The following is an 11,715-nucleotide window of genomic DNA, read 5'->3' as shown; positions in this document are numbered from 1 at the left end:
TTTGCATAGGATAAAATATTTTTTGTACTATAATTTAAAAAAATTTATTAAAAAATATTCATGAACTATTAAAAATGGACAGAAAAGTATTGTATGGAATTCGAATTGATAGCTCATTAATATTTTAAAGAAGTCTCGTAATTAAATATTTTGTTAGCTTTTTTTAACGTATGAAATAAAAATATATTTTTTTTAATTTTTAAATTATTAATTTTTTTAATAAATTTTTTTAAATAAATTATTAATTTTTTAACAGCATAATTCGAATTATACCATGAATTACTGTGTGTAATTCGAACCAAGCTGGTTCGAATTAGTGTGTGCGTGTGTTTGTGTGTAATTCGAACCAAGCTGGTTCGAATTATGTGTGTGCGTGTGTTTGTATGTAATTCGAACCAAGCTGGTCCGAATTATGTAGAAATGGAATTCGAACCAGCATGGTTCGAATTATATAAAAATATGATTTGGCTTATTGCTGAAACGATTTTTACTTTGGCGTATTTACGTTATATGATTCTTGACTTGGCTTATTAAGGCTTTTTACCCCAAGTTTTTTGGCATACAAATCTATATAAATCAGCTCAAACCTAACAAAAATAACTCTCAATTTAAAGAGCGTGTAAACACGCGCTTCCTCAACTTTGAATAACACGAAATGAGAAACAGTTTTTTTTGAACATTTGTATTCTACGTTCATCCTCTTACTCCTTCTCCTCCTTCTTCTTCTCCTTCTTCTTTGCATTCCTTCTCATTTTTCTTCAATTCTTTCTTCTTCTTTTTTTCGCGTTTTCATCCTCATCGTGGTTCTTTTTATTGTTGTTATTGTTGCTGCATTTTTTTCCTCCTCCTCTTTCTATTGATTTTGTAACATTATGTATTTTTTCTTCTTTATTTGATTTTTTCTCTCAAGAAGAATTATAAGAAAACGAAATAAGAAGATGAAGAAGAAGAAGCAGTAAAAAATGAGAAGGAGGAAGGGGAAGAGTTTTGAATTATGCAGACTTATCAGAATAAAAATACACCCAAATATCTTCGTGCTACATCCAAATTTGTTGCAAATACAGAAAAATGTTTCCTCTAATGCTGCATTTTTTTCTTCTTCTTTTTTTTCCTTATTTCTTTCTTTCTTTTAGTTAAATGAATGTAAGTTCATCCTCTTTCAAGTAATTTTATAGCATTATGTGTTTTTTCTTCTTCTTTGTTTGATTTTTTTGTTTTTATTCTTGTTAAGAGAGTAAAATAAGAAGAAACTTGAAAAGGTAAAACAGAAAAAATATGAATAAGAAAAAAAAAAGAATATGGTGATGATGATGATGATGATTAAAAAAAAAAGAAGTAGCAGTAGAAGATGAGGAGGAGGAAGAGGAAGAGTTTTGAATTATACAGAAATTGTCAGAATAAAAATACATCCAAATTTGCCGCAAATACAGAAAAATGTTTTCTCTAATGCTGCATTTTTTTCTTTTTCTTTTTTTCTTATTTTTTTCTTTTAGTTAAATGAATGTAAGTTCATCCTCTTCCAAGTAATTTTACAGTATTACGTGTTTCTTTTTCTTCTTTGTTTAATTTTTTTATTTTTATTATTGTTAAGAGAGTAAAATAAGAAGAAATTTAAGAAGGTAAAATAAAAAAGAAAAAGATAAATAAGAAAAAAAAGAAGATGGTGATGATAAAAAAAGCAATAGAAGATGAAAAGGAAGAAGAGGAGGAGGAAGAGTTTTGAATTATGCAGAATTTATCAGAATAAAAATACACTCAAATATCTCCGTGTTACACCCAATTTGTTGCAAATATAGAAAAATGTTTTCTCTAATGCTACATTTTTTTTTCTGAATTGAACCACAACCCAGCAACTTGATTAGATTCAAAACAATAAAAGGAGGAGAAGAAATTCCACTAAAAAAAGAAGGAGGAAGAGGAGGAGGAGGAAGAGGTGGTGTTGATGACGACGATAACAAAACAGAAAAATAACGAAGAAGAAGAACGCGCAAAAACAAGAAGAAGAAGAAGAATGTGCAGTAATAACACGAAGCGCGTGAATATAAATGACTTGTATGGGAAAAATGCTTGTATGTGGAGAATAATTTTTCATTTAATTATGCATGAGACTATTAAGATCCAATATTTAGAAAAAAGGCTAGTAATAGGATGTTTTACTCCACAACACAAAATTGCTCCAAACACTACAAAAGGTTATTGGAATAACGACTAATTTAGCGACAGATGTAGGTGATCGTTAAAACCTTAGTCGCTAAATTTAAAAATATTGATCGATTTCAGCCACTAACTGTTGGCGACCGATTTTGTTGACCAATTTTCAACCAAAGCTACCAAACTAATATCAAATGATTTTTTAGTAACTTAAAAAATAAGTCGCAAAATGACGACCAACTCTTTAGTCGCGAAATGACGTCCAACGTTTCAGTCGCGAAATCAATCACTAATTGGAAATCGATTTTTCAAATGTTAAATTTGTCTTTAACGGTAAAAAAAACTCCTATTTTCGTTCTTAATAGCGACTACCTTTGTGATGGCTAAATTGGTCGCTATGATTTTAATCACTAACAACGATTTCCTAGAATAATTTTTACTAAATTTCACATATACTATTCTTAAAGCGTAATTTACATATATAATTAAAATTCAACAAAATATAAAAATGATTAAATAGATTAATTAATTCATATAAATTCTAAAACATTCACAATGTCTACATATATAATAAGCAAAAGTAATATTTATATAACTATTTACATCATTTAAATGTCTTCATTACTAATTAGTATTATGCTACAATAAATACAATCACTCTTCAGACGATTGTTTACCATCAACATCCTCTCCTGCATTTGTTTCTTCTCACTCTAATTGAGAAATCGAAATTTCAAAATTCAACTTTTTCCTCATCTGTTCCAGAATGGTTATTGAAATCAAATTCTTTTGCTGTCTTCTCCAACCTAGTTGTCAAGGCATTGAAATGCTTTGTGGTTGCATCAACTAAGAAGACCTGTAGATAGTATCATCATTTTGCATTAGTAGTGCTGTGTTGCTACTTAGATAAAGGATAGTAATTGTTTGAATGATTGGAAATAGTGCAAAACAGAAGCTACAGTGAGATAGTAAATGATTTGAGTCAAACACAGTCACTGATATGGTAATATATAGCTAGATATTTGTGTAATTTTTTTTCAAGGAAGGGATTGAGAGTATATATCTGATAGAGTCACAGAGAAGAAGATTTCGAGACTAGGAGTTTGTGAGGGCGTGTTACAAAATTACTTTTGAATTTTGGGTCTCAAATTGGACAAGTATTGCTAATAGATATATTTTTTAACAACTAATATAAATTTAAGATCTTTACAACTATAGCTGTTCAAGAAATGGTTATTCATGTAGTATTAGTAAAAAATAATAATATTTAAGATTTGAAATGTACAACTACCTGATATTAAAAAGGTGATACAAAGTGTATAATTTATCTACTCCACTCTATTGTTTGTACATATTTAACCCGATTAATAATAAAATAAGTAATCCATATGCATACATCATACAACAAAGAAGAATCGAATACATACCCTAGGTGGATTTTGGTAGCACAAAAGATAAAAAGGAACGAAGAATCTAAATACACGAAAATGCAAATAAAGTTCACCAAAATGGTACTCAAAAGAATTCCAGTGTAATGAATTAATTTAGCAAACAAGTAACTTCATCTAGTCTTGTTTGTTACCCCTAGTCTCTGCTTGTAACTGTTCTCCTCTATTTGTTTTTATAGGGACAACTTTTGCTGGTGTTGAATGCTCAGATTGTGAGAAACGAATTAAAATTTGCATTAGGATAGTAACAACTCCCAAAGCAGCTATTGAAATTGTGAGACCTTTCCATGACATTAGTAGTGGAAAAAAGAGAACGAACTTCACAAATCCCACAAAAAGCAAAATATACCATGATATAACAACCTACACCAAAAGTTAAACTTGATTAGTAAAAAAAAAACTCATTAGAAAACATAGTTCGGAGAAGCGGACCTAACCGGCCATATCAACCAGATAAATTGAGAATTAGTTACCAAATCACTTTGGTTCAGACAAAAATCGATCGGCAACGAACCAAAAAATCAATCAAAAAACCAGTTATTTGGTCAAACTGACTTATTTTAGCAGTTAACCAATTTAAAATAATAAACTACAAAAAAATCATTGTTTTTGAAAAATATATATTTTATACAAATATATTATTTTATTTTATTCAATTCAACTCTGGTTGTATCTCGTTGAACTTTTAAACCTTTAAATCTTTAATTCTACCGATTTAATGACCAGTTCGGTTTTTAGAACATTGTTAGAGAGCATACAAGTCATGGAGGGGAAAGAAAAATTAGGAAGAGCTTGAAAAATAAATTGGATCACAAACAGACACTTATAGGGCAGAATTGAGTTTTTTGCTTTTGAGAATTTTGAAGAAAAATCTGCCAACTTATACTTTTCAACATGCATTGTAGTTTTGCTCTAAAATTATTTTACTTCATACAATGAGATACAAAAAAAAGAAGATAAAAAAATGCAAAAGTCATACATATTGAGAGAGTATCTCACCAATAGAGACTTGATTGGTTTACCAGCATCATGAGATTCTTTGTCACTAAATTTATCTTCATATTTATGTTTGTCTAACAATGCATCCTGGTGTGCGCAATGGAGAAAAAATGAGAGGGAAAAAGAATATAAAATAATTAAAAAAGTCATAAAATGAAAATTTATAGACACAAAGCAAAATAATATACCAAACAACTTTTGCAAAGGGTGTGTATGCACAAACTTTAGAAAAAATAAACTATTTACTCCTAATTGAATAAGAAAATCATGAAATACAAGGAACTTTTTCAAAGTATGTCTAACAAAATCTTTATAATATACATAGAAATTATAAGAAATCAAATTGAACCCACCTTAGCCACAAATACATCTCGACACCATTGAGCAACACCTTCATCATCCTTGGGTAATTCATTCATCAAATGTCGTTTAATATGAACATGCACCTAAAAAGGTAACAAGACTAGGATTTTAATTGAGCAGGGCATTAGATACAAACGATATTATTGAGTTATTGGCAATTCAAACAAAGTATCAGGATTTAGTTCCCTAACTTATAATTGGATGAGAGAAGCTTTTTCATTTGAGTAAAAGCCAGAAAAAGAAGGGATCAAGTCAATGGTGCAGTTGTTTCTAAATCTTGATTTTGATTGGCTTACCACTGAAGGTTCTCCCTTGAAGATTCTTAGCAATGTCGGAGGAGGTGAATTCTTAGGAATGGCTAGAGTTACATCATAAATGGCAGGAACAAAAGAACGCATATTGCTCACTGCTGAAACAAATCCCTGTAAAACAATATTGAATATGTTATAATATAACATCCGAAGAAAAAAAGGAAGCACCTCCAGCACAAAAATGCCTAATTGGCGCTTCCTTCACAGAATACGTGTTTTGCTTAGGCGCCTACCAATCAACGTGCGAAAAAAAATACAAGGTGCAACTTGGCAAAACGATGGAACCTCAGTAAATAATTTGAAGAGGGAGACATTTTGGCAAAAAATTTAAGAAATGGTGATATACTAGAACAAAATAACCTATAAAAAATCATGAAAAGAAAAAGAAAAAAAATACAAGATGCAAAAGAAAAAGGGAAAACAAATGATTTCACCTTAGTTCTTGGAATCAAAACGTTTCTAGGAACAGGCAATCCAGTTGTGGTTGCATATTCCTGAGCAGCTAAAAGTTTGGCCTGTGTAAATCTTGTTCCTTCCACAAAGAGAGCCAACCAAAAAGGAAGAGGATAATCCTGAAGTCGTTGTATGCCTGACTGAATTACAATATAACAAGCTCAACATAAGATGGTCATAAAAAGACAACAAGAAAACATTGAAAAACAAGAATATCTAATTTTGTGAGCATAAAGCATATATTTTAAGTAATTCATACCTTCAGTGTGTTTTCATCTTTGGCCCAACTTCTCTCTAGAAAAAGATATTCAGCAAACCACATTGACCAACCAATCACCTTCATATATTTAATTTTCCGGTAGATTAACCATGGTAACAAATAGGGAAAATCATAATATGATATTATTCTAAAACGCTAACAATTGACAACAAGAAAAACATGCATAAAATGTTTGATCATGTGCTACAATGAATTATATCTCACAAAAGGTTAAGTCGTTAAATAATGGTATATGGATGACTGTAATATCTACATGCACATTCTCATACATGAGTTACCATTTTCAAATTGTGTTGAAATTTGATTTTAAATGGATGAGTGAGGGAACGAAGGGTTGAACTCTAAAACTAATTGGTCATATAGGGATTTGACATTATGTCACATCAAGCTAGACATTATGCAAATGTAGTTCATGCATGATAACAAAAATATAGAGTTAGTACTCATATTGGTCTCTAAAGTTATATTCACCATTCAATCTGGTTTCCAAAGTTTCGATTAACTCAATTTAGTCCCTCAACTTAGCATTCGTGGCTCACATTGGTCCTAACCTTATTTTCATCACAAAACAATTAATGATGTACTGAGATGAACTTAAAACTGACACACTAAACTTCCTAATAAGTATATATTGTGGTAATTGAAATTTCTTTTACCTCACTTTTCTCCCTCGAAATCTTTAAAATATTAACCCTAATTTCACATAAGGGTTTTAAAGACTTCTTAAAGAGCAAATTGAAGTAAAAAAATTTATTTGCTACATCAGATAGTTGTTAGGAAGTCTACCGTGGCAGCCGTCAATCTATCTCAACACGTCGTTAATAGTTCTATAAAGAAATTAGCCACAGGGAATAATGTGAGTCACGGATACCAAGTTAGGGACCAAATTGAGTAAATTAAAATTTGGGGACTAAATTGAGGTGCAAGTGTAACTTTACAAACCAATTCGAATATTAACTCAAAAAAGATACCTGACCAGGTAAAAATAGATCATTTCATGAATTATCAATCCTTATAGTAGCTTGCCTATTTTTTTTAATTATTATTTCAAAGTCACAAGTCTAAATGGATCATACCGGAAGAAACTTTGATGACTTCTTCATCACAGCAAGGGCACTGCCAAGGCATCCCCAACGCTGTTGTATGTTCAATAATAAATAGTGGTTCAAGCACAAATAAAATGTATCAGTCATAAAATATATAAAGGATATGATATTTTACTATAAAGTATCACAAATGTAAAAATTGGGTTTAGATGTGCCTCTTTTTGTCCTAAGCAAGTCATGCTTAAACATGTGAACATATTAATGTGCTTGCAACGCTTGCATTGAAAATGTGAAAAATCCAAAAAAGTCATACTAAATAAGAAAATTACCTGAGCTAATATCCATCCAACAAGCCAATCAATATCACTTCTGTGATTGCATATGACAAGTGCATGCTCTTTACCTTGAAAATCAGGACAAAAACAGAGGATGAGATTTTACTCGAGAAAATTTTGGCCCTTCAAAACAACCTTCTTTTACTTTCTAAAACAAACTCAACCATGCACACTAGAAGAAGAACGAGGAAGAAAAGTTGAAATGGATTACGCACCAAATGCATGGTACAAGAAACTTACCCATCTTGTTTATGATTTCTTGATCTGTGAATATTTGGAGCTGAAATAAGAAAGTTCCAAATAAAAAAATTGATCATGCTAAATGCAAAATAGGAAATTTTAAACTGTAGCGAAATTCATGATGTTCAATATAAGATAACATCATATTTTTATCATTGTTGAAGGATGTGAAAAGTAAAATAGAGAGAGGTATTATGGTGATTTAGTGAATAAAAACCAACATAAACAATTATCTAATGAAAGGAGCAAGCAACAAAAGGAGCACTTTCAAGAATAGACTAAGCATAAAATATTTTTATTTAACAAGGATAAGTCCCATTACATAATAAAGCAAAATCTCTCAACATTTTCGTATATGTGAAAACAAGTCTATCAAAGAGAGAAAGAACAATGAAAATCTCCGTACTCTATTATTTGGCAGAATAGAGTAGAAACATTTAGTCTCTCACCAAATTATTTTACCCCCCTTCAAATCTTTTGTTATTGACTAGACAAAGTAGGATGAAGGAGAATAAAATCTGTCTAAAGTGAAACAGAAAAGTAACTACAAAATAATAAAAATAGTGAAAAATAAAATAATTCATCTTCACTTTCTCTAACTACATGGATCACTGTTCTATAGTAGTAGTATATGACATTAGAGTATTTTTTATATATAGACAAAAGAATATGTAATGTCTTTTTCTGAAATACCTACATTAATAGGAACCCAACATTTTTTGCAACAATTTCAAATCCATAATGGCATTGACAGTATAGAAATAGGCTACTGTAATTAAACAAATGATCATAATTTTTATTTCTGACCGTTATTGTTACTATAATCATGTAAAGAAACCGGCACAATTGGATATTTTACATAATAAATTAAACATGTGCTACAACATCCTCAACCTATGAAATACTCAATTTTAATCAAACCTAATGTTCATAATTTCTATTTAGCATCTTTTTAGTTGAAGGAAAAACCATAAGACCAGTTTTATATCTTAAGTAAGCAATTTCTAATGAAAATATATGGTCTAATTTTACATCATAACATAAAGGACTAGAATCTCACAAATTTTGTAAAAAAAGATGTTCGTTGTAAGTCACAGATGCACAATATATCTAAATCTAAGCTTACTAACTCTCATTCTTAGAAAAATGTATAGTTGACTATCAAGTTCAAATGTTCTTAACTTCTTATAAGCTTACAAAAGTGAAGTAACATATTTGAATAAAAATTTAAAAATCTAATTTTACCTCATATAATCAAGATACTCCTGGCAAAATGTAAAAGAAAACTTTGAACTAGCAAATAATAATACCAAAAAAAAAACCATAACGGAGGAGAGGGAAGTTGATTTAATACCTTAACTCCTGCCCACCAATCAAATAGCCATACAAGTTCTAGCCACAACAATTCTAGTGCTACCCTACTGATTCTTCTGTACAAACTCTTGGATATTGGTCGTACAAGGCAATAACATATTGTCTGAGGCCAAATAAACAAAATCAAGAGGCTATATAATTAATTAATTAAAGTAATCCAAGACATATCTTGCTTCACAATTTAATCAGTTGCATTAAACCAAAAGTGATTCTCTCTTATCAAAGAAAAGTTGAAAATAGTAGTTATTATTAACTTTCTTCGTTACACAATGATTTATGCCATGGCTAGAAATAATCAAGCAGTTTCTTTCTCAGATTTTCAAAACTAATAAGCTTAAGTTAAAATAATAATAATAATTTGTTCTATCAACAATTAAAAATTAATTAAAGTATACCAAATTTTCAGGCATAAGATTACGTTAAAAATGGAAAAATGCAACAACTTGATCGAGTGTATATGACAACAAAATATCAAATCAAATAAGCAGTCTAGTTTTCTCCTTTATCACAAACAACATTAAAAAATGGAATAGTTACATTTTCCCCCTTTTATTTTAAACTCAACGAAATGTGGATGAATAATTAACAAAAAGATCCTCCCAATTAAAAACCCTATTATTTAGATTAACCTATTGGCACCAAAGAAGAAACACACACACACAAAAAAAGTATCTTTTTTCCTTTACATCGTTATTGTTTTTCCAGCAATAATAAATTGAAAAAAAAATATATATATATATATATATATATATATATATATATATATATATATATATATATATATCAAACAATATCAAAATTTACAATTTTATTATTATTGTTTTGTGAAAAGAAAATTAAGGGGGAATAAGAATCAAAGAAAAGAGTTACCTGAATGAGATTAACAATGAGACCGGTGGTGAAGAATAATATTCCCACAGGAATAATAGTAACTACGGCTGGGACAGGCATAATAACCACAAAACATAGAACACAAAAATGCTGATTGAATTTGATTTAATGAATTTAATTTCAGAGAAATCCTATTTGGTATTGTGTATTCCTCATGAGTATATTCTTGTTTCTATTCTTCCTCCTCTTTGTTTTTTCTAGTTTCTGTGTGCTTGCAAAATTTTAATACATTAAATAAAATAAAATAATTTTTAATTTTATTTTTTAACCTCAACCTTAGCCAACCTTAAAACGTGGTTTGCCAAAATTTAAAGGAGACATCAAATACACGCCCCATGATCATACCAGTGGCTAGAAAAAATAGTCACTCTTTTGAGTGTTTTCACAATAATAAACTAAGATTACAAAATTAGGAGCATGTGCATGTCTGGGAAATTGAAAGCAAAATATCTTTTTTTATTCAAGTTATTTTTCAAAGAGTACCTATTTTAATTAGTCTCTAAAAATTTTAAATATGAATATTTTAGTCTTAAAAAAAATTAATATACAAATCAATCCTTAAATTTTACTCCGATATATATATATATCAGTCTCCAATTTTTACTTTCAAAAATTCTAAGTGGCCAATTGTTTTTATTAGAAAAAATATAAAGAGATAACGAGTTTAGCGTACAATGTGTATAATAAAAATAAAAAGGAAATTAAAATTAGATAATAATTAATTTAATTAATTTTTAATAATTTTTTATTTTAAGTTCAAACAAAAATAAGGATTTCAAACAGGAGCAGTTATTTATCTCCCTCTCTCCATATGTGAGATCAGTGCTTCGGACATTCTTCTCCTCTATTCTCTTCCCATCTCCCCAGGCCGTCGCTGCTAGGAACACCATCCGCCGCCCAAAGCACCAGCCGACGCCACCCTGCCCACCGCGAACGTCCGAGCACCACCTTCGCGCACGTTGCGTCATTCACTAGCTTTCTTACGCGCCGGCCGTGCAGCCCCCAGCCTTCTCTGTAGGCGTATCGGATCCCTCCTGCCCTTCCTTTCTTCTCCGTCGCCACGGCCATGTCCGGTCACCGCGCAACCGGCAACCGTTCAACGTTGCACTCCCTGGATCTCACCGCTGAACCCCATTGGCACACCGTGGTAGCAAATCTGAGAATAGGAAGTCCCTCTCTTCTCCTCACGCAAGCACGATGGGTGATGAAAATTTTGCTACACCATCGTCAATAATCTTTGATGATTATATTCCTTCAAATGACAATTGTGCTTTACAACTCCCACAAGAGACCAATCAGATGAAAAAGTGAAAGACTTTTTTTTATACATATGTTCGTTATAGTAAATCGGTAGATGGTTATTTTTATGCCTAATGCAGATTGTTATTTATGTAAGTACAATTAAAATAATCTAAATGTTCAATGTAGTAGATATGCAAATGGTTGTTTTAATAAACATTTGGATAATTATTTTATTAGATTTGGTTGAAGCATAGAAACTAAACATTTTGGGAGGTGATCAGTTTTATATGTAATCAAGTTATTTTAATTGGGGGTAAGGGATTCATGGTGTTGTTGGGGCTGCTAGAGGAGGTCACGACACTGGGGCTGTAGCCTGTAGGGGGTCACATTGTTAAATTTGAAATTTGAAATTGGAAAATTTAAAATTTGATGTGAAATAACTGAATGGGAGTTTTTGAATTTAGGATAATCTGTAGTGTGATTTTCACTATTTATTCTTGTTGGGCTAAATAATCATCCTATTGTACACATTATCAAGATTCTCCATTGTCTCCTTAGTGGAGTTTCATTTATTAACCAAGT

At 30.5% G+C, this 11,715-nt stretch overlaps 1 protein-coding gene across 1 annotated transcript; it reads right to left on the bottom strand.

Moving 5' to 3' along the window:
- Positions 1-3,716: 3,716 nt before the first annotated feature.
- LOC130963059 (1-acyl-sn-glycerol-3-phosphate acyltransferase 2-like) lies at positions 3,717-9,974 on the bottom strand. The gene is made up of 11 exons (XM_057889208.1): positions 9,871-9,974; positions 8,981-9,103; positions 7,627-7,666; positions 7,381-7,454; positions 7,082-7,141; positions 5,985-6,062; positions 5,707-5,865; positions 5,258-5,383; positions 4,952-5,044; positions 4,599-4,685; positions 3,717-3,962 (listed from the first exon to the last, which is right to left on the bottom strand). Exons 1-11 carry the CDS (start codon positions 9,949-9,951, stop codon positions 3,717-3,719), a joined length of 1,167 nt encoding a protein of 388 aa, XP_057745191.1. The 5' UTR covers positions 9,952-9,974.
- Positions 9,975-11,715: the final 1,741 nt, after the last annotated feature.

The sequence above is a fragment of the Arachis stenosperma genome, chromosome 2 (genome assembly GCF_014773155.1).
Source record: "Arachis stenosperma cultivar V10309 chromosome 2, arast.V10309.gnm1.PFL2, whole genome shotgun sequence".
NCBI classification, from domain to species: Eukaryota; Viridiplantae; Streptophyta; class Magnoliopsida; order Fabales; family Fabaceae; genus Arachis; species Arachis stenosperma.
The sequence above is the reverse complement of the archived record's forward strand: the minus strand, read 5'-3'. Positions and strand labels throughout refer to the sequence as shown.